Source organism: Balaenoptera acutorostrata, chromosome 6 (assembly GCF_949987535.1).
Source record: "Balaenoptera acutorostrata chromosome 6, mBalAcu1.1, whole genome shotgun sequence".
NCBI lineage: Eukaryota > Metazoa > Chordata > Mammalia > Artiodactyla > Balaenopteridae > Balaenoptera > Balaenoptera acutorostrata.
Window position 1 is genome coordinate 93223574 of NC_080069.1, and position 23739 is coordinate 93247312.

Genomic DNA, 23739 nt, shown 5'->3' on the forward strand with positions numbered 1-23739 from the left:
GCATTGAGTCTGTAGATTGCTTTGGGTAGTATAGTCATTTTCACGATATTGATTCTTCCAATCCAAGAACATGGTATATTTCTTCATCTGTTTGTGTCACCTTTGATTTCTTTCATCAGTGTTTTATAGTTTTCTGAGTACAGGTCTTTTGCCTCCTTAGGTAGGTTTGTTCCTAGGCATTTTATTTTTTTATTGCGATGGTAAATTGGATTGTTTCCTTAATTTCTCTTTCTGATTTTTCATTGTTGGTGTATAGGAATGCAAGAGATTTCTGTGCATTAATTTTGTATCCTGCAACCTTACCATATTCATTGATTAGTTCTGGTAGTTTTCTGGTGGCATCTTTAGGATTTTCTATGTATAGTATCATGTCATCTGCAAACAGTGACAGTTTTACTTCATCTGCAAACAGTGACAGTTTTGCTTCTTCTTTTCCAATTGGTATTCCTTTTATTTCTTTTTCTTCTCTGAGTGCTGTGGCTAGGACTTCAAAAACTTTGTTGAATAAGAGTGGTGAGAGTGACATCCTTGTCTTGTTCCTGAGCTTAGTGGAAATGCTTTCAGTTTTTCACGATTGAGAATGATGTTTGCTGTGGGTTTGTCATACATGGCCTATATTATGTTGAGGTAGGTTACCTCTTTGCCCATTTTCTGGAGAGCTTTTAACATAAATCAGTGTTGAGTTTTGTCAAAAGCTTTTTCTGCATCTATTGAGATGATCACATGTTTTTTATTCCTTAATTTGTTAATATGGTGTATCACATTGATTGATTTGCATATATTGAAAAATCCTTGCATTCCTGGGATAAACCCCACTTGATCATGGTGTATGATTCTTTTAATGTGTTGTTGGATTCCGTTTGCTAGTATTTTGTTGAGGATTTTTGCATCTATGTTCATCAGTGATAGTGGTCTGTAATTTTCTTTTTTTGTGATATTTTTGTCTGGTTTTGGTATCAGGGTGATGGTGGCCTCATAGAACAAATTTGGGAGTGTTCCTCCCTCTGCAATTTTTTGGAAGAGTTTGAGAAGGATGGGTGTTAGCTCTTCTCTAAATGTTTGAGAGAATTCACCTGTGAAGCCATCTGGTCCTGGACTTCATTTGTTGGAAGATTTAATAACAGTTTCAATTTCATTACTTGTGATTGGTCTGTTTATATTTTCTAATTCTTCCTGGTTCAGTGTTAGAAAATTGTACCTTTTCAAGAATTTGTCCATTTCTTCAAGGTTGTCCATTTTATTGGCATATAGTTGTTTGTAGCAGTCTCTTATAATCCTTTGTATTTCTGCATTATCTGTGATTTCTCCTTTTTCATTTCTAATTTTATTGATTTGCATCCTCTCCCTTTTTTTCTTGATGAGTCTGGCTAAAGGTTTATCAATTTTGTTGATCTTCTCGAAAAGCCAACTTTTAGTTTTATTGATCTTTGCTGTTGTTCTCTTTGTTTCTGTTTCATTTATTTCTGCTCTGACCTTTATGATTTCTTTCCTTCTACTGACTTTGGGTTTTCTTTGTTCTTTTTTCTCTGGTTGCTTTAGGTGTAAGTTTAGATTGTTTATTTGGATTTTTTCTTGTTTCTTGAGGTGAGATTGAATTGCTATAAACTTCCTTCTTCGAACTGCTTTTGTTGAGTCCCGTAGATTTTGGATCATTGTGTTTTCATTGTCATTTGTTTCTATGTATTTCTTTTATTTCCTCTTTGATTTCTGCAGTGATCTCTTGGTTATTCAGTAGTGCACTGTTTAGCCTCCATGTATTTGTGGTTTCTACAGTTTTTTTCCTGTAACTAATTTCTAATCCATAGTATCGTGGTCAGAAAAGATGCTTGATACGATTTCAGTTTTCTTAAATTTTCCAAGGCTTGATTTGTGGCCCAAGATGTGGTCTATCCTGGAGAATGTTCCGTGTGCACTTGAGAAGAAAGTGTATTCTGCCACTTTCAGGTGGAATGTCCTATAAATATCAATTAAATCTATCTGGTCTATTGTGTCATTTAAAGCTTGTGTTTCCTTATTTATTTTCTGTCTGGATGATCTGTCCATTGGTGTAAGTGGGGTGTTGAAGTCCCCTACTCTTATTGTGTTACTGTGAATTTCCCCTTTTATGGTTGTTAGCATTAGCCTCATGTATTGAGGTGCTCCTATGTTGGGTGCACAAATATTTATAATTGTTATATCTTCTTGGATTGATCCCTTGATCATTATGTAGTGTCCTTCCTTGTCTCTTGTAACGTTCTTTATTTTAAAGTCTATTTTATCTCATATGAGTATTGCTCCTTCTGCTTTCTTTTGATTTCCATTTGCATAGAATATCTTTTTCTATCCCTTCACTTTCAGTGTCCCTAGGTCTGAAGCAGGTCACTTGTAGACAGCATATATATGGGTCTTGTTTTTGTATCAATTCAGCCAGTCTGTGTCTTTTGGTTGGAGCACTTAGTCCGTTTACATCCAAGGTTATTATTATTTTTTTTAAATATTTATTTATTTATTTATTTATTTACTTATTTATGGCTGTGTTGGGTCTTCGTTTCTGTGCGAGGGCTTTCTCTAGTTGTGGCAAGCAGGGGCCACTCTTCATCGCGGTGCGCTGGCCTCTCACTATCGTGGCCTCTCTTGTTGCGGAGCACAGGCTCCAGATGCGCAGGCTCAGTAATTGTGGCTCACGGGCCTAGTTGCTCCGTGGCATATGGGATCCTCCCAGACCAGGGCTCGAACCCGTGTCCCCTGCATTGGCAGGCGGATTCTCAACCACTGCGCCACCAGGGAAGCCCTCAAGGTTATTATTGAATGTATGTTCCTATTACCACTTTCTTAATTGTTTTGGGGTTTTTTTGTGGGTCTTTTTCTTCTCTTGTGTTTCCTGCCTAGAGAAGTTCCTTTAGCATTTGTAAAGCTGGTTTTGTGGTGCTGAATTTGCTTAGCTTTTGCTTGTCTGTAAAGCTTTTGATTTCTCCGTCAAATCTGAATGAGATCCTTGCTGGGTAGAGTAATCTTGGTTGTACGTTTTTCTCTTTCATCACTTTAAGTATATCCTGCCACTCCCTTCTGGCCTGCAGAGTTTCTGCTGCAAAATCAGCTGGTAACCTTAGGAGGATTCCTTTGTATGTTATTTTTTGCTTTTCCCTTGCTGCTTTTAATATTTTTTCTTTGAATTTAATTTTTGTTTGTTTGTTTAATATGTGTCTTGGTGTGTTTCTCCTAGGGTTTATCCTGTATGGGACTCTCTGTGCTTCCTGGACTTGGGTGGCTATTTCCTTTCCCATGTTAGGGAAGTTTTCCACTATAATCTCTTAGAATATTTTCTCAGACCCTTTCTTTTTCTCTTCTTCTTCTGGCTCCCCTATAATTCAAATGTTGGTGTGTTTAATGCTGTCCCAGAGGTCTCTGAGATTGTCTTCAATTCTTTTCATTCTTTTTTCTTTATTCTGCTCCTCAGCAGTTATTTCTACCATTCTGTCTTCCAGCTCACTTATTCGTTCTTCTGCCTCAGTTATTCTGTTATTGAATCCTTCTAGTGTATTCTTCATTTCAGTTATTTTGTTGTTCATCTCTGTTTGTTCTTTAGTTCTTCTAGATCTTTGTTAAACGTTTCTTGTATTTTCTCGATCCATGCCTACATTCTGTTTCAGAGATTCTGGATCATCTTTACTATCATTACTCTGAATTCTTTTTCAGGTAGGTTGCCTATTTCCTCTTCATTTATTTGGTCTTGTAGGTTTTTACCTTGTTCCTTCATCTGTGACATATTTTTTGTCATCCCTGTTTTTTTTTGGACGGGTGGGATTGTGTTCCTGTCTTACTGGTTGTTTGGCCTGAGGCTTCCAGCACTGGAGTTTGTAGGCTGTTGGGTGGAGCTGGGTCTTGGTGCCAAGATGAGGACCTCTGGGATACCTCACTCTGTTGAATATTCCCTGGGGTCTGAGGTTCTCTGTTAGTCCAGTGGTTCGGACTCAGAGCTCCCACCGCAGGAGCTCAGGCCTGACCCCCGGCTTGTGAACCTAGATCCCGCAAGCCGTCCAGGGTGGCAAAAAAAAAAAGGAGCAGAACAATAACAAAGAGTAAAAAATAAAATAAATTAGAAAACTAACAGATATGTTAGAAAAAATTAAAATATAGATGAGGGACTTCCCTGGTGGTACAGTGGTTAGGAATCTACCTGCCAGTGCAGGGGACACAGGTTCAAGCCCTGGTCCAGGAAGATCCCACATGCCACGGAGCAACTAAGCCCATGCACCACAACTACTGAGCCTGTGCTCTAGAGCCTACGAGGCACAACTGCTGAGCCCACGCACCACAACTACTGAAGCCAGTGTGCCTAGAGCCTGTGCTCTGCAACAAGAAGAGCCACCACAATGAGAACCACGTGCACTGCAATGAAGAGTAGCCCCTGCTCGCCCTAACTAGAGAAAGCCCACGTGCCGCAACAAAGACCCAACGCAGCCAAAAATAATAAAATAAATAAATTTATCAAAAAAAAATATATATAGATGAAACAACAACCAGAAGGTAAAACAACCACAATAACAAAAAAGAGGAGGAAAAAAAAAAAGCCGGAAAAGGCCTTGGCTGTGGGGCATGGGGCTTAGGCAGGGGCGGGGTTTAGGTGGTGGGCGGGACCTATGTTTAGGTCCCACAGGGCTGGAAAAGGAGGGGCCCAGGAGTGCCTTTGGCCTTGGAGGGCAGAGGACCAGGTCCGGGACCTCAGCAGGATCCCTGGGCCCAAGTGGGTTGGGGATATGCTAGGCGTGTTCCCCCATCCTCTGATCCCAAGCGTCCCTCCCTGTTAGCCTCTCTTCTTCCCCCCCAACTCCTATGCCCCAAGGACCCATGTGACCAGAGGGTGGCCCCAGAAGTCAGGGGACCAGACGTGGAAACTTAACAGGCTTCCCAGGGCCGAGTGGGCAGGGGAAATGCCTGCAGTGCTTCCCCGGATCCTCTGGTCCCAGAGGGTTCCCTGTCCACTGTCCACCTCTCCTCCTCTTCTACCCCTCCCTCCCTACCACGCCCCTAGGACCCATGCGGCCAGAGGGGGCCCCAGAGGGCAGAGGACCAGGCTCAGGAGCCCAGCAGGCTTCCCGGGGCCCAAGTGAGCAGGGGAGATGCCCACCGTGCCTCCCCTGGTCTTCCAAGCCCCTGAGGGTCCCTCCAGGCGTGAGAACCCCTCCCCTCACCCAGCCACCCCTCAGGGGCACCGGTCCTGTCTGGCCTCCACTTCTCCTCCCCCCTCACTCCCCCCCACATCCTACCCAGTCGCTTGGGGGTTCCTCCCATCTCCTTGGGCTTCAAGGTCCCCCACCAGCGTCCGGCAGGTGCCCTAGTTGTGGGAAGATGCGAACTCCGCGTCCTCCCATGCTGCCATCTTGACTCCGCGCCCTTGGAAAAAAATATTAAAAACTTTTTAAAATTTCACTTTATTGAAAAAAGGTCATAGAGCTTCAGTATCCAACCTTTTTAGAAAAAAGCATTAAAAATATTTTGTCTCTTGAGGTCTTGAAATCACTCTTGGAGTATAGAAATGGCAATAATCCTGGCAGCCTCTCCCATCGTGGCAGAATTACTTTGGGGCTGAGAGAAAGGAGACATGTTGGCTTTTCCCTCTACTCCTCAACTAGTCAAGATATGAAGGTTGATATTTTATACCTGTGATTTATCTGCTAGCATAGACTTTCCGGCAAGAACTGAAAGTGTTGGGGGTGTCCCAAATAGAAATAATGACAGAAATCAAGACAAGTTGAATATTACAAGCACTGGCACTTGATGCCTCTTTGGGATGGAAAAAGAAAGCCAACATAAAAGAAGTTTTATTGTCTGAGGAAAATAAAAATTGAATGAATGAATGAGTGAATGCTAGGAGAGATTTAATGTTTTAGTGCCCCAGATATTTTCAAGCATCACAGGAAAAAGGTTGATATATTTTTTGATAGAAAAGATGGGAGTTAAGCTTTCTTGGGAAGATACAATGACTTTTCAAATTTTTACCCTCATACTCTACAGACACTGGCTCATTTTATCCTCAGTTCAGCTCTGTGAGGTGTAAGTATCATTATCCTCAGTTGGCAGATGAGAATACTGACACCTAGAGAGCTCGAGTAATTTGTCCAAGGGCGCACAGTGATAGTGCTGGGATTTGTACACAGGACATCTGACCAAAGGTTGTGCCCTTAATCCTATGGTGTATAGATGCTAGTGGTTTTTAAAGTATGAGAATCATGGAGTTGCACCATCAGCATCACCTGGGAACTCATTAGAAATGCAAATTCTCAGGCCTCATCCCAAGCCTGCTAAATCAGAAACTCTGGGGATGGGGCCCAGCAACCTGTGTTTTGAGAAGTCCTCCAGGTGATTCTGGTGCACACTCATGCATGAGAACCACTGTTGTATTTGCTCTGACAGAGATGTTGGAAGGAAAACTGATAAAGAACTTTTTTAGGGATTGTGTTAGGGATGTCAAGATAGTAGTGGAGAATATGGGAAGGAAGGGATACCATGTAAAGGTCCAGTAGTGAAAAGGATATGAGAAGGGAAAGAATGTCATTGATACTGATAGGAAGCAACTGTGGAGAAAAATTAGATGTGTTGTTTGGGTTTCATGTTCTCAAATGAAATGATTGGAATTAGAACAGTGTGTTAGTTATAATCGCTTCAGTATAAATGAAGAGGTCAGTTATATAAGGGCAATCAAATACTTCAGGATTAAAGTTGAATTATTTCACAGTCATTGTAGAAGTTGAAATTCAGCTGGGATCAAAAAGGGATCCTCTTGTTTTTTCTGTGAATTAAAAAAACAAAAACTAAATAGTGTATATATTGATGTGATCGTGGTTACATGGGTTTATACATTTGTCAGAACTAATCAAAGTATATGCCCTAAAAATTGGGTGCGTATTATCATATGTAAATTTCGTATAAATAAGTTGATTTAAAAATGGGAGTGTGGGACTTCCCTGTGGCGCAGTGGTTAAGAATCCATCTGCCAATGCAGGGGACACGGGTTAGAGCCCTGGTCCGGGAAGATCCCACATGCCACAGAGCAGCTAAGCCCGTGCACCACAGCTACTGAGCCTGTGCTCTAGAGCCCGTGAGCCACAACTACTGAGCCCGTGTGCCACAACTACTGAAGCCTGCGTGCCTAGAGCCCATGCTCCACAACAAGAAAAGCCACTGCGACGAGAAGCCCTCGCACTGCAACGAAGAGTAGCCCCCATTCACCGCAACTAGAGAAAGCCCACGCGCAGCAGCAAAGACCCAACACAGCCAAAAATAAATAAATAAAATAAAATAAAATTTTTTGTAATAAATAAAAGTGTGTTCCTGTGTCAAGTAATGAGTTCCTGTCACTGGAGGTGTTTGAGCAGAGATTCAGTAGCCACTTGTCAGAAGTGTAGTGAGGCTTCACACAGCTGAGGGGAAAATTGCACTCAATGACCTAAACATTCCTTCTACCCGGAGATTCCATGAGTTTCTGTTGTGTCAGCACAGGTGTTGCCTTTTTATGTAGAATGCTTTATTAATATGTTGGATCTGAAACATTTTAACTTGTCACGATTTTAAAATGTATTAAAGTGTACAGGTGTAAAACATGGGACAGTAAATTCATTCACTACTCCCGAGTGCATATCACAGGTGGAACAATTTCCTGGCAGATCAAGCCATATTATATTCTTATTCCTAAAGTATAATAATTTGTGTTTATTGGATCAAGGGCATTTAACTCCTAAGGAAATTTGCCTGTTTTAAACTGAATCTTCAAAGAAGGTAAGTTAGAAAGGCTTTTTGGTTTGATTTTGTTTTTGTTTTTTTCTGTAAAACCCAACCTGACATGTAAATGCTTATTTAGATATTTTTCCTCCTGGAAAGTAGATTCATTTGGAGAATAATATGTTTGTATGTTTGATTGAATTTTAGTGTGAGATGCTTTCTCCTATAAAGGTGCCACCCTATTCTTATCTAATAATTAAGTCACCCTCTTTTTTTCATATGAGTGAATTTGTACTTTCGACATCGTTTATCAGATGCTATTAATGAACTGCTATTAAGACTGCAAGGCTGCAGTACCCAGGGCTCTGATTACAGGAATTAAAATAGTGTGTATTGGCTGACTGCTGCTCCCCAGCAGGAACGCTCACTCATAATTCCTTTGCATCTAGTCTCAGCAGGAGAAGATTGACAGCGTTGAAGACCATGTCAACAGTGCTGCTGTGAATGTTGAAGAGGGAACCAAAAACTTGGGGAAGGTAAGATTCTGCTCCTGCTGACAAATCAATGGTACTCTGGCTCTCAGGAATCCCTAGTATTAACCCAATTGATCTGCTCTCTTTAATGTTGAGGGAACCAGCAATTAAGAAAATAAGGAAGAAATGACACATAGGTAGTGTGAGAAATCAATGGCTCTTGTAATATTCTGCTCTAAGATTCATTCTGTTGGGAGAGAAATTTTTTCAACGAGAGAATAAACTGAAGCCCTACTTTAAGGCATTTGGTGTTACAAGGGGATATTTGCAAGAGTTCAGGGAGAGGCATAGAGAGGGTTTCCAGAATCCAACAGGGGCAAAATTGTAAGGACGTGACAGCACACATGGAGCGGGTCCATTTGTTTCCCATAGAATGTTGCTTTTAACCCCAGGTATTCGCACGAAATTATCTCTGCAATTTAAAAGCTTTGGGAGTATCTGTGGCTGCTGAAACTGTTTAAATAAGCCAGCTAGATAGTTAGTGGATTGATTGTTTTGCAAGTAAAATCAATTTATAGCAGTCTACTCTTTGTAGCTCATTTCTCCAAGTTCTGAGATCTGGAGCAATTGTAGTACCTGTGGAATATTTTCTCCCCTCCCCTGACCCCAGAACAATCTCTAAGGTTAATTATGTACCACGAGTTAAAGAGGCATTGCCAGGAGTAATGAGAGGAAAATGCACATCACCACAGGGAGATATTCTCAACTCAATTTCTAAATTGAATTTTTTTTTTTTTTTTTTTTTACAGGCTGCAAAATACAAGCTGGCAGCTCTGCCTGTGGCAGGTGCACTCATCGGAGGAGTGGTGGGGGGTCCGATTGGCCTCCTTGCAGGCTTCAAAGTGGCAGGAATTGCAGCTGCACTTGGTGGTGGGGTGTTGGGCTTCACAGGTGGAAAATTGTTACAAAGAAAGAAACAGAAAATGATGGAGAAGCTCACTTCCAGCTGTCCAAATCTTCCCAGCCAAACTGACAAAAAATGCAGTTAAAAACCAAACTTCAGTATTACTGGCGCCAACATGTCTATCCTTTGCTGCTGTTGGACACTCAGTCAGCTTTTGGAACATGATTGTATCAAAATAGTGGCTGTAGATGCTCAAGTGGGATTGAACTGTGATAAGTGGATGTATTTTGTTGTTTGCTGGGGTGTTAATGGGGATGTTAGAGATTGAGGAGCCTGGACTGAGGGTGTACAATATTTGTCAGGTAAAGTTTAAGGACTGCCAGGGAACAGATTTTTTACCTGGAAATGTGAAAACCCAACCATAACTTTGATAAGGACTTGTGATGTGTGAACATGTTGGGTTACGGAAGGATAGTTTTCAGAATAGTTTTTTCCATAACCCTGACTTGGAGACTCCAAGGCTAAGCATATTGTAAATATGCTTCTTTATCTCCTAAATATAGATTTTTTTAGGCGTTTTAGCAGAGAAAAGAATGGAAGTTCAGCTTTTCGTATCAAATAGGGAAATCAGGATCTAGCAAGGTGCATGAGTAAACTGCATAACGGAGTCCATTTGGTGAGCCCTATTGCAATTTGGTCTAACAATATTTTCAAGTGAAGGAAACAAATAGTGTAAGAAAATGGAAAGAAAGGCCCAACTTCTCTTTCAGATATCTTAATTTAGGACCCTGGCTTCTTCTCTGAACTCTTTTTTTCTGCCTCTCTGTAAATAAAGAACACAGAGTCTCAAGTGGTAGACTTATAAAGCCAGTCACTAAGCTTGCTCTGTCAGCCTCTCTTAACACCTCAAATATCTAGTCCCCTCTGCCTTCCCTCCCTTGTAATTTTGAAAAGTTCTTTGACTTATGGGGTGAATTCTACCCATGTGTAATGCAGACTTCTCTCATAATCTGTTTTGTTGTTTTTTTTTAACATCTTTATTAGGGTATAATTACTTTACAATGGTGTGTCAGTTTCTGCTTTATAACAAATGTTTGGGGTTTTTTTTGTTGTTTTTGGGTGTTTTGTGTTTTTTTTTGGTATTGGCTGCCATCTTTGTTCATCCTCTACTGTAACCTCTAGGTAAAAAAGAAAGTGAGAGAGAGGTGTCGATTTCCAAATACTTCCAACACTGTTAGACTTTGAGCTAAAAAATAAGCAAGGGGGGAACACCAGATCATTTCTTGGGGCATCTTACAATTTCAGGGGGCTCATGTACTTGCCGTGCAGGAAGTGTTTGACCCTAAGTCTCTTAAGCTGGCACTTGGAGGAGCTAAGAACTAGCTTTCTACCTCACTTCTGTTGCTACCATCCTTTTCCCCAGGCTTTGCCATCTCCTGTGATTCCTTCACTTTGCACAGCTGCTGTTTCTTCCCAAGAATGGCATTCATGCTTGCCTTTTCTCACATTCAAGGTTGATGGTGGACAAAGCCTGGCCAAGACTCAGTCCTGGTGGAGGATTTGTGGTGCTAATCTCAACACTTGACATTGACAGCAAGCATGGCTCTGCCCAACCCACTGTCTATCTCAAATAGCAGAAAAGTTTTAAATTTAGAAAAAAAGAACTTAAGATTATATAGGCAGCCTCATCCTGTACCCTCAACTCATTTGAAATAGGAAGGAACCACCTTTTGCCTTATTCTTTATTTTCTGAGGACAGAGGAAAGGGCACCTACACTACAGAAGGTGTGAACTCTCTGCTCAGGAGCCAAATGGATTCATCAAGTAGTTGAATGGTTTATCACTTCTCTCTTGCTGAGTTTACTCTTAATAACTTTTATTGATTGCTACCTTTTACTTCTATATCTAATCTAAAGAGACCTTTCTCTTTCATACTTTTTGCTTCTCACCAGTGAATTCCAATGAGGCAACACACCATTTCTCATTGTTCTTAAATAACTGGAAAACATCAAGTATTGCTACCTGCTGACTCATATCTTTAATATAATACCAAGAAGGAAGTACTTTGAGTAAGTGTCAGATTCTGATCCAGTATTTGATATGTGATATTTATTCCAACCTTACAGGTTGGGATAAATACTTTTGGACTCCTTCTTTTTATATTTTCTGATCCTTGCTGTCCCTTTAACACAGGGCCTTCAAACCAGAATGAGGATCAGAATTGCCCAGGACGCTAATATAAAACAAGATTCCTAAACTTCAGTCCCATGGGTTCTAATAATAGCCAATCTGGCCTGGTCAGCTAAAATTATAAATTTAAGATACAGTTATATCAAGATTCAGCTGTATTGTTGAATTCTGTCATTTCTAGTATTCTACCCTTCAGCCAACCTAAAATTCTTATTCTGCCAACCTGAAATTGGCTAGCTCACCATCTTAACAGCACTAGGGACTCATTATACTGTCAGGCTGGTTTTACCTCAAGACATGAAGGAGAAAGGAGGCCTGTTATTGACCCTCACAGTTTGTTTTGGGAGCTCTCCTTTTTACTGAGCCAGTGTGGGACATCACTGTATGTGCTCATATAGGCCTTTGATTTTTACTACTCATCAGGATTTGAATATTACTCTTAACAGTCTTCATGCTTAGGCAAGTTACAATCCTTTTAAAAAGTTTTATAATTTAAAATTATTTAGAAATTGTATCTAATTTCCCCATAATAGAACCTAATAGCCAACTTCTTGTAGAAATTCTAGATGTGCTTGATCAACTATAAATGATATACCTATAAACTATAAAGTGTTTAGAAGTATAAATTAGTCAATATAACACAGAAACCAATCTTAAAATTGAATTTAATGCCCTACTGTATCAGATTAAATTCATCTTCTCTATGATTCATGTCTTATTTTTACTGCAACAAGTTAGAAGGTAAGGAACACTTTAAGTTCTTAAAATTTACAGGGTCTCATTTGGATCAAGGCAGCATTCCTAAAGCCTTTTTAATAAAATAATCTGAGAATTTCTCTGTAGAGCAGAGACTTTGAAACTTTTTGGTTGTAATCCACAGTAAAAAATGCATTTATATCAAAACTCAGCATGTGCATTATGGAACAATACTTGCCATTATGTGCAGTGTACTCTGATGTTTTTTATTGTTTCAGTTTTTTAAATATTCTAGTTGTAACCTACTAAATTGATTTCATAATCTACCAAAGGGTTTTTTGACCCTTAGTTTGAAAAAAAAAAACACCCTTATAGAGGAACTGATATTTATGGAGTATTTTCTGTTTGCCAGGCACTTCACTAGGCATTTTACAGGTAAGGAAACTGGGTTTCAGAGAAGGTAAATAATTTGCAGAGGGTTATTCAACTACAAAAGGGTGAAGCCAGGATGTAAACTAGGTCTGTTGAACTACAAAAACTTCTGTTACTCTCATACTGTGTTGCTTCTGTATATTAAAATTGAGATGGGCTATTCACTGTGCTTCACCCAAACACCCATATATTCTGTAAGGCAGGCTTGCTTTGAAATTACACATGCCATTCATTTGCACTTTTCTTAAAATCATCTGTTTCCTCACCAAATGGCCAACAGCCTCGAAGTTTTTAATGGTGGCCAATGCAGAAGTACGTAGTGCTGAATTTGGTCCTTAGACTATAAATAGTGTTTCCATCCCACCCACACATCCTACAAATTTCCTTATATTTGTGAGTCATAGCCATCACTTAAGCAGTGCTTTTTATATTGAATTTTAAAATAAACTTTAATATTTTTTAAAACAACCATAACTCATAGAATCAAATGATTATCCTTTAAAATGGTACCCTTGGGAGGCCATGCACTTACTGTAGTGATGCTAGTATTACTTAGAATATTTTTGAAACTCTTTTGGAATTGCCTCTAAAGACATTTTACAAATCACATTAAAAAAAAGCCATCTCAGTGTTTATCAGTCGCAGACTATGCTCCCTTGTCCTTATGACCTCTTCTCTCTTCCTTCCTCAGTTTTGCTTTTCTTCTGCTGATTTAGCTCTCCTACCCACCTAAGCTGGAGCCAGTAACCTAAGAAGCCCCAGAAAAGGGGTGTGCTGGCCAGAGTTCCTGGAGCAAGAACTTTCAGGTTATACTGAAGCCGAGTGCTGTATAGGGAGAGTTCTGCGAATCCAAAAACCTTCCTCTGTGGGCTGCCTGCCTGCCCGTAAGTGCCCTAAAGTAGTTTGCACAGGAGTAAGGACTGAATACTGGTGTTATCTATCAATCACAAGAAGCTATACATAAAATGTATAACATTTTTCTCCAGTGAATGTCACAGAAGCCAAACCAAGCCATTCTTTGTGTTAAAAACGGAAAAGTCATTTTCAGGGTCCCCCTTGCCCTTCGTTGCTGCCACATGAAATCTTTGGGAGGAAGGATGAAGAAAAGCATGGGGAAATGGTTCTCCTGTGAAATGGGACATTTTCTTCTCATAATAAAGTATAACATGGCGGTGGCTATCAGGTACTTATGAATGCTAGAAACTCTTCTTAAGTAGTCAGAGGCCTAATAAAAGGTAGGGAAGCTTCCCCCCTAGCCTAAATTAATGTGAACAGTTCAGGTTCTGTTTGTGTTTTTATTAACATTTCATGTTGTTTCTAACAAGATGTTCTCAACTATTTATATTCATTAATTTGACACCCTTTTACAGAGACACTTCTTGGGTATTGTAAACAATCAATGGTAAAAGATCCACATATAGTCCATATTACTGCCCTCAAAGAAATTATTTATTGTGGGAGACAAGAAAAACGTCTATGCAATATTAACAAAAGAAATAAATTCATATAAAAACTTAAAAGGTGTCAAAGGCAAATGATTTGCCTAAGATTACAGCTAGTTAGCACAAAAGCTAGAATTGTAACCATGGTCTAAGAAAAAAAAATCCACAGAGTAATTTAACTGAGTTTGTTACGCCATATCAGGTTGCCTGCTGAAGCTTGTGGTCTTCCAGACCAGCTTTAACATTCCAAATCAGTCAACAGCTATAGTGGAAAGAGAATTGGATGGGGAATCAGGAGATAAGAGTTTTACTTGTGGCTTTGTCTCTTATAGTAAGCTTTTACTCAGGCGTGGCTGCTTTCTCCCATTCTAGCCAGGGATTCTCCATTCTTTATATCTAGCCTCTTACTGGGTCTTGTTAATTGTCTGAATATTAGTTGCGTTCATTTCTTAAATATATTCATAACCATCACTCTAGTAAAAGACTTTATTACCTCACATCCCCTACCTCATCTTCCCCCACTTTAGGCCATTCCTCACATCATTGCCACAAGAACTGTCTTTCATTTTTCTGCTGAAATATTTTCAGCAGATCCTGTTGAATACCTGATAAAGTTCAGCCTTCCATATAATGGCCCCAGCTTTGTCTCTTCAGACTTACTGCTCAACCATCTGACAATGCCACTGAAAATCAGACATTCCACAAGAATGATTTTAAGCTTTTTCTATGGTGAAGGTACAAACTAGTAATAAACTATGTTTACGTTTTTTTCCAGACTAAAGAAATTTCTGTAATACTACATTTTACAAAACTAGTCAACTGAGTTTTGTTTAAGCTCTTGAACAAGTCTAGAAGTTGTTTCCTAAGGAGAAGAAATCTTTTGTCCCCTCAGAGGAAATTACATTCAATTTCTTAACCTCCAAAACAATGTCAGTCTTGTCACCTGTACATAGGATAGCCAAAGCATGAAGATTTTAATTTAGCAGCATAGATACTCCAGACTTGAATGGACCATTGTCCAGCTCCTGTGAGAAACTTGACTAATAAATATTTGAGGAAATTACTCGAGTACATACGTGTTATCCATACATTTCTCAAGTACTTGAGATTGTCTTTTATTAAGGTTAATCACTAAAAAAGATGTTTACGAGGGTTTCTTTAATTAACCCCCTAAAGATGCTTTCCATTTTATTGTTAAAACCCTTGGTGTTAGCAAGGTTCAGCACAAAAAAAGAAGGCCCAATGGTGAGAATTTCTACAAATTCTGTAAAGCTTACTGAATTCGCTTATTATGTTGCTGAGTGGTGCTTATATGAGGAAACATGCAATAAATTCACTCATTCAACAAACGTTTAACTGTATGCCTGTTGTATGTTGAGTGTCAGTGCCATACATAGAAAAATATTAGGCCTCTCGGATCTACCCATGTAAACCATTCAGGCTAATGAATTCAGATACTCAAAGCAAGTAAATCACAGTAAAACATGGTAAGTACCCTAAAAGATGAGAGCAAAGTAATATGAGGACACAGATAATGGAGTGACTCTTTCTGCCTGGAAAAGAAGGGGAAGGCTTTGTGGAACATGTGGTATTTGAACAGTACTCTATAAAGAAGAATCTGCCTGACTGAAGACCAGGTTTGTGAGCTTTCAAGTGGCAGAGGAATTGCTCGTACAAAGGGTTCAAAACATGAACGAATATTCATGTTTTAGTGTGCTTAGAGAAAACAAAGGAATTGAATGTGAGTGATGAAGCTGGTTAGATGAAAATACAGGCTAGGGTAGTTTTCATACGTGTATGTGTATATGTATTTAATATGTATATATTTTTGTATATATTTAATAATTCTTTGTTTAAAGGGATTAATGTATTGCTTTGTGTCAGATAAGACTGTTATAAGCCTCTGAGTTCTTCGTTTTGCCTTCATTGCCAGAGAAGTTAGTAATAAACCTCACATTTGCCTGGACTCTTGGTATATTTGGCATATTTGCTTTTCTTTCCCACATGTAAGAAATGATTTGTGCTTTCTTGCCTCTGCTGTAAGATCCCCTGCTTGACATTGAATGCCTGCTTTCTTCCTATCCTGTTATTCATTCCATAAATATTTATTGAAAACCCACTGAGAAAATAGTCATGAAATTTACTTTTGCCTTTTAGTGTCCAAGACCTTCATGGTCCAGTTTTCCATCTCTCTATGAATATTTCTTGACAACTGCAATTCAGTGGCTTCCATTTTCACTTGGGGCTAATTCTGCAATGTTTTACAACTTCATAGGTATAAAATTCTTTCATTTGTGCTAGTGTGATCTCCATAACTAGAATGTAAGCTTCTTACAGGGTAGGGACCTATCATCTGCTTCTTAAGAGTATTTTATAACACAAAGTGCAGTGATGAGAAGGGGAAAAGAAACTACACCCTATTAGTGACTCCCTGATGGTGAGTGATAAGGTCATGGCATGTGTGTTCTGCTGTTTTCAGGGATACGTACTGAAATGTTAAAAAGTTTTCTAAGACGTATCAAACCTTTGCTCAGTCCTCACTTTTGTATATTAACATAGGAATGAATGAAGCAAAAGAAGAAATCTGGATAACATCTCTAAGACTTGGAAGTCATGAATTGAAAATTTCAGAATTTGGAGGTAAAGATATTTCAATCTCTTTTTCCAATTAAAAGTCATGACTTGGAAGAGAGAGGATATGAATCACTGAAGAAATGATGTGGGAAAATTGGGTTATTTTCTGTCTTACCATAAGATGAGTGGGCTCGGAATAGTAGGGACCCAAGAAGGCTTTATAATCTGATGGTCTAGTATTGAAACAGAATAGTGGCAGGAATTTAAATGGTTTCTCAGGCAAACAAAGATTGGAATTAGGCAAGGGCAAGGTTCAAATTAAGAGGTAGGCATTTGACAGGATTTGAACCAAGTTTTCTAATACTCAGATTCATGTACTTATTCCACCAAACAGCCTCTCAGTGAATTAACAGGAATGAAAAGGAATAAAGTGCTCGTCACTTACTAATTCTCCATAGAATTAGTCCATAGGTTTTAGTTCCCTTTCTTTCCTCTCTAGGTTTTATTTTTCATAACAGATTGCTGCCTCTTATCTGGGTGAGGATGGGGGCCAACAACTCAGGGCTTCCTTAGTGTTCCCCTCCTTGCATCCCCAACTCCCCATTGGTACCTTACCCATCTTACAGGGTAGTCATGAAGATTTAAAAATTTGTACATGTTAAGTGCCTAAATGGAGCCTGGCTCATTAGTAACTGTACAAATGTTAGTTGCTACTGTTACTGTTGTAACTATTACTATTATTTTTCCCCAAAGTTTAAACAAAAGGCACATTAATGAAAAATTATGTACCTACAAGAATAGTGTTAGGGAGACACCTAAAATGAGTGGAGACTTGATAAAAAAAATAGCAAGTATTCTTACATTTTTTAATAGGCTTAGTTATTAAGATGGTGGTATAATGGTGACAGATGCTTGGTGGAAAGTAAATCTTTTTTATCCCTATTAAGAATGCTACCCAAACATAAAAATGTATAAGATCTGGTTAGGAACAGGGTGATGATACATCCCATCTTGTCTGGGACAGTCTTGATTTACATCTCTTGTCCTGGTCAAATTATTACTTAATGATCCCTTTCACTCTCAGATGTCCTGGTTTGGATGAAAAAAATTACATGGTCACCCTAGTCACACAGGCAGTGGAAGTTAAGTGTGGGGTTGCCAAAAAAAAAAAAAAAAAAAAAGCATCTGTGTTTTAAAAGAATTTATAATTTCTAGGCTCAGAGAAAAAAAACATCCTAAGGTTCGTGGGAACTTGTAGATGTGATCGTGAAGTACTACCAGCAATCTTCGAGGAACCAGGAAACAGAGAAGGTGCCAGAACACTGAGCTTGGGCAAAAGTCTAAAATTTAAGGGATGAAGTTGCATTCCAGAAGCCAGAGAGTGGGACTTTACCTTCTAATCCTAGAAAATGTTTAAGTGGACTAAAGTGGACTATTTAGTGAAGACATGAAGAATTATGAAGAACTGCTAAGTCAGAAGAGAGGCCTTGTTTTTTTCCCTCACTATGTGCATAGCCAGGGATGCCCCGCTCTATTCCTCTGCTTGAGCAATGGTTAGGGCAAGAAAACAATCATAGTATCAGGCTTCCAAGACTGATCTGATCTTCCCTAGGCAAGTTTACACATGGCATCATGAGAGTGGGCATACAGCTTCCTCCCTGGCATTCATCCCAGTAAGTAAAACACATGAGAGACAGCACAGATAGGCAAGTATGTGATCTTTTAGCTGAGTGGCCAAGTTGGGAAAGAAACAACAGGACAGCAATGCCTAGCAATACTTTGCTATTAAAGTAAGATTCTAACAGAGAATAAAAACAGCCTCTATTAATGTAATTCTCCTGGAGGGGAGAAATTTAGGAAAGTATAGCTCTTTCTATTCCTAGGCAAGAAAACCACTTCTTGTGGGAAGGCTCTCTTGACCCCCCAGCTGCACACACACCTCCAGGCGCCTGTGGTTAACTCACAGCACAGCACCTACAACATTCTATTATAATCATCTTTTTACCCGTCTATTTTGCTCCTTCGCTCAACTTTGAGCTCTGTGACAGTAGGGGCAGTCTTGTTCACTGTTGTATCCTTCGCCTGGCAACAGTAGATTAATGCTTGCCGAATGGTAAATGTATGGTGTTCTGTAAACCACATGTGGTATTGTCAACTCACTCTAGTCTGTCCTTCCACAAGGCTGAGTGAGTAAGCTAGGGGTCAAATCTACCTCACAGAAAATGTGTAGTGTTCATGGGAAAGTTTCCAGCACTTCTGCAGGACTCTGCACTGCCCAAAAGAGCACTCCAGTGTCATTCTGAAAGTTACGCATCTCTGGGTTGGTGTAAGATTTTAATCTATTCTAGACTAAAACTCTTAAGACCCCATAATCAATTTAGGGTATAGGATTAAATGTGACTAGATATCAGATAATTGGGATTCACAGATGACCGAATCCATTCCAGTTATGGTGATGCTTTCTTGTCCCTTATTCATTCATTTGTTCATTTATTTATTATGTAATTTGGCTTTTTTTCTTTCCATCAGAGACTTATTAATCACTCACAGTGCTCTAGGTTGCTGGGAATACAAAGATGGAGCAGTTCCTGCTTCCAGAGCATTCACATGGTGATAAGGAAAAGGGATACATATACTTCCAATTTTCTATTAGACTGGGTATTCTAAAACATATAAATAAAGGGCTGTGGGACCACAAGTGGTGATAATTCATCCTGGGCATTGAAGGATGGACAGAAGGAATTTACTAGGCAAGGTAGGGAAGAGGGAATAAAGGGAGCATTTTAGAGAAGCAATTTGTAAGCTGCACTTTTCCTCTTCCAGTGACTCCAAAACCTATTCTCTAAGGGCAGGCTAGCCCTTCCCCAGTGTGCTCTGCAAGAGGGACCTTTGACGCTTCAGCTAAAGGCTAGGTTTGAGTTATCAGCACGTGGATTCATATAGCTTCCCATTCTGAGTCAGGTACTATTAAATAATCTAAAAAATAACTTTAAAACTGGAAAATCTTGTGACTCTGGTCATCTGGATTCTGAATAAAATGTTCATGATATTCATGACAAATTGAATTAGTAAAAAGTCTCAAATATAGAAATATTTTATAAATATAGTTTTATTACTTGGAAATACATACAAAAATTCAAACACAGCTAAAAAACAGTTGCCAAGCAGCAGTCCTATCCAACCTGTTTTAATGAACACATAAAACAGTTATAATCAGCATAAAACAATTTAAGTCCTAAAACAACTTACTGTCTTCAGGGTCTTTAAATATTGGGCTTAAAAACTGATTATTCTTTACAGTTATTTAAATCATTCCCCCAAATATAGACTACTAACATTTCAGTTTGGTTCATATTTTATTTAGAAAATAGAAAAAGCCCTTTAACTATAATGATTTTGAAAACTGGAATACTGTTTGTCCATTTCTAGTCTGTTACTTTATAATCTCCACGGTGTCTCAGAAATTCCCAACAGTTGCTAACAGAGCATTTGCAGCATCCAGCAGCTCTCTGCGATACTGAATTTGGGGCCTGAGAATCCTAAAACTATTCAAGGTGACAAGATTTTTACTTCTCATTTTTGCAGTTTTGCTTATGTCATTTTATTTTTGTCCAGGCAGACTAGATCTCCTTGTCAGAGAAAAAAAAAATTGAATTATTCTGCTTTTCCAGATTGTTATTACAGTATACTCCTTTTCTATTCTTTTTGCCGATTCAGGTTTTTAATTCTTTTTTGGCAACTTCAGCATTTTCTGCAATTTTAAGCTCATTCTGAGCTTTAAAATTTCAAACACTGTTTTTTATATTTCACTTTGCTCTTTTTGGGCTTTATCATGCCAGTTTTTCCTTCTTTTATATGTGATCTTGACAAATTGACTTCATCAAAGAGCTCTCCATGAGATGCTCTAGATACCCATTCTCTGTCTTCCTCTCTAGGTCCATTTAACTTAAAAAAAAAAAAGGTTCAGAATTTCATCTAAAGTAAGTTTTCATCCTTTTATGGTCCCCCTCACTATTGTAACACTTTTTGAAAAACTGGAAAAGGTAGTGGGCTGACGAGCAGTCTAATTTTGGTTTTGCAACTCGACTGTGTTCTTCAGTCTAGTCTAGCATCCCTTCTCTTCACAGCTAAGGAGCCTAAGGCCTGGAGTAGACTGGATAAAATAAGAAGACTTCCACCTTTAATATTGTCTGATTCGTGCATGGTTCAGAGGGGAAGAAGTCTAAATTGTGAGTTCTAGATTCCTGGAAGTTCTCTCTTTACATCCAGCTGATGACAAATCCCTGTGGAATCTCTTGTATTTGTTCCTCTCCATCTCTACTGTCACTGTCTTAGTGCTGGCCATTCTCTCTCCTCTACTGGACTCAATTTAATCATAACCTAGACCTGCTACAGTGTTCTTTCTCAAACTTAAATATGAACATACTTGCATATTTAAATTTGTTGCTGGATCTCTACTGGCTATAAGATACAGTAAAAACCCCTTCCTTAACTTGGCATACAAGGCCCTGCACAATCAGCTCCAACTTTCTTTCTCACTGCCCTAGCCACAGGCCTTCTCCCCACCCCAACCCTGCACTAGCCCTGTGGCAAGAACTTATTTTATCTAATGCATTTTGCTGTTTCGCACTTGAGCTTGTTAACTTTCTATAAAATTGGGCACCAAGTCCTCATTAGTGCTGAGCCTTTCAGGGATACAAAATTACCCAAGGTCGCTGCATATCTCATTCATTAAATAAACATATGATGATGACTACTAAGTGTCCAGAAATGCTAGACACTGGAGATACAGGCATACAATTCAGTATCCTTGTCCTCAGTGGCTTCACACTCTAGAGAAGACAGTGATAGTGGCAGGGCTAGAGCTTAAGTCCCCATATGCATGAATGCTAAATAAAGTCTCAGATCCACTCACTTTTTTGACAGCCACTCAGTTATCTTAGGTCACATTGAACATGTGCTCCTTGAGGCCTTTATCATAATAACTACTCTCAAACCATTCTGTGCAACCCAATTCTTAAGTGTTATCTTTTGTTTACTATTTTTTAAAAGCCGATTACAGGATTACAAATTTATTCCAGTCAACTGCAGGTGCTGCTTTTGGTTTTGTGTGCTAGTTTAATGTTTGTAACTTTTCATTCTGACCACCTCACATTTGGTCCATCTTCTGACCTGAAGACTGTAGCTCTGATTTCAAAGTTAATGATTAAAAGCAATGAAGAGAACAGAACTAAGGCCCAACCTTTAGGAAGCTCTGTCCTGCTTTTCTAGCATTTTCTACTAAACATGCCCCTTACTACCTTGTTAACAACATTTATTATTCTAAATGAAATGATGGGTAAGTCATGCATAACTAAGAATTTTAGGCTGATTTTTAAAAATAACAATCATTAAATATTTATTATAAATATTTATTTTAAAAGAATTGGAAGATGTTACATATATTACATACTACATATAATGGCACATGTCAGCCTTTTAAGCTTAAAAATAATCTTTCCCCAAACTGGGATTGACTTAGACTCCAAGTATAAAATGACTCTTGGCCTATAGCACCAACCCAGGCCCAGAGGAAAGCCAATTTTGAACCTGTCCTCTGGCATTGGGCTTCCTGATATGACATTGAGGGTCCTCTCCCTCTGGTTTTGTTCCCTGGCAGTATTGAGGCCTGGCACAGGGACCCATTTGACTACACTGCAGGCCTAGGAGATCAGGGAATCTATAGGGCGTAGGGTTCTCTAACAGTTTTACAATGGAAAAAACAAAACAGCCTATGTGCCTTATTGTCTTCATTTTTGATCTATACAACTAGAACAAGACTACAAGATAGAAGAAGGTTAGAATTACTGAAATACATTTTCTCTGCTGGTTTTTCTCTTTGGAAATTTAACTATCATGATAGGAGGAGCCTTAAAAGACATCTAGTTCAATATTGGTAATCTGTTCCACTAGTATCTCCTTTTTCCAGATTTAGGTATAATTCAAAGTTTTAAATGCCATCCATATGACACTTTGTTAGACAAACACATAGAAATTTAATAACACTTTTCATTTTCTTTTTCTTAATTCATAAGGACAATTCCTGCCAAATGTTCTGGCTTATGGCTCTCCTCCTCTTCATAGTATGTTTAAGTTACACATTAAGAATCCAAAAAAAACCCACTATGGAATTTTCATAAGCTATATCCAACCAATCAGTAAAACACAGTGCACAGTGTGAAAATTTTAATTTATTCCCCCCCCCAAGTATCCAGAATACGTACCCCCTTAGCTTTGAGAAATGTGATAACTAAAATACCAACAGAGGTGATCATATATAAAGAAAAGAAAGAAAAGCACATACTACACAAGAAACATCCCTAAGTCCTCCCTAACCTAGTAGTGCAAGTTAATGGTATATTTCTGGCAATGTCACCTTTCACTTGATTTAGAAAAATTTTACAAGACAGATTTAAAGCAAAGATAGACCTCAGATTTAAAGTAAAGATAGGCCTCTGATTTTATTTATTTTTTAACCCTAGCAGATTTTTTAAAAGAGGCTACATTAAATGACAATACATTTTGAGTCAGGGAGAAAAAAAAATTAAAAACCCAAAACTTCTTTCAGTTTATTCAAAATAAAAATACACATAGAATTATGAAAATATAGGTTTACTATTTCCACCATGTAAGTTGATGCTGCTGTTTGAAAGGCTTGCAAATTGTTTTTCCAAGTTTTTAAAGCTCATCTCGATCCCTCAATAAAGTATACCTATATTCACTGGGTGCTAGTTTCTGGAAGGAGCTCTCAGGTGGACTGCTTGCTACATCTTGGACTTCCTACAAGGGAAAGAATAAAACATTTTTGCATCAGTATATTTTATAGTTATAATATTTTAAGAGTATTAGATGAATGGTAATTGCCCTTTAATTATTTGCTTAATAATCAATAAAATATAGCTACTGTGTACCAAAGACAAGAGTTAAGTGTGAAATCTTGCTTTCCCCGTTTCAGATGCCCTTAACTCAGATTCTCCAAGGCAGGGCTGCCACAGAGCCATTAACCATGAACCTGATGACAGTTCTGAGGTGTGGTGGAGAAGCAAAATACCTGACACCTGGTTGCTTTCCTAGAATATTCTGTAGAGGCAGCATAACCCTAAGTTAGCCAGAACCCTTCCCTCTTACAAATGACTGCTAAGATTATTAAAGGCAGCTACTCTGAAGATAGAGACCTGGATGCCAGCAATTATCAAAACTCAGTTGACATAAGGAAGAAAAACACTTCAATACTGCAAGAAATTAATTTCTGTAGTATTTTACTTGTACACCAACAGTACATAAAAATATA

At 38.8% G+C, this 23739-nt stretch overlaps 2 protein-coding genes across 7 annotated transcripts in view; one reads left to right on the forward strand and one right to left on the reverse strand.

The window, feature by feature from the left end:
* STX17 (syntaxin 17) overlaps positions 1-22807 on the forward strand; it is a 110199-nt gene extending 87392 nt beyond the window's left edge. For 5 of the 6 annotated variants that reach the window (XM_007197061.2, XM_007197062.2, XM_057549312.1 and 2 more), the window contains exons 7-8: positions 8148-8234; positions 8981-15810. In XM_007197061.2, coding sequence (XP_007197123.1) covers positions 8148-8234; positions 8981-9220 — 327 coding nt within the window. In that variant the 3' untranslated portion in view covers positions 9221-15810. Of the gene's footprint in view, positions 1-8147; positions 8235-8980; positions 15811-16394; positions 16476-20536 lie in introns of those variants that run through there. The other variant, XR_009008749.1, reaches the window with a different exon arrangement.
* Positions 22808-22987: 180 nt separating this feature from the next.
* The window catches only part of ERP44 (endoplasmic reticulum protein 44), an 86569-nt gene continuing 85817 nt past the window's right edge, over positions 22988-23739 (reverse strand). The window contains exon 12 of the mRNA XM_007197063.3: positions 22988-23228. Within this exon, the coding sequence (XP_007197125.2) occupies positions 23127-23228 (102 nt within the window). The 3' untranslated portion in view covers positions 22988-23126. The remainder of the gene's footprint in view (positions 23229-23739) is intronic.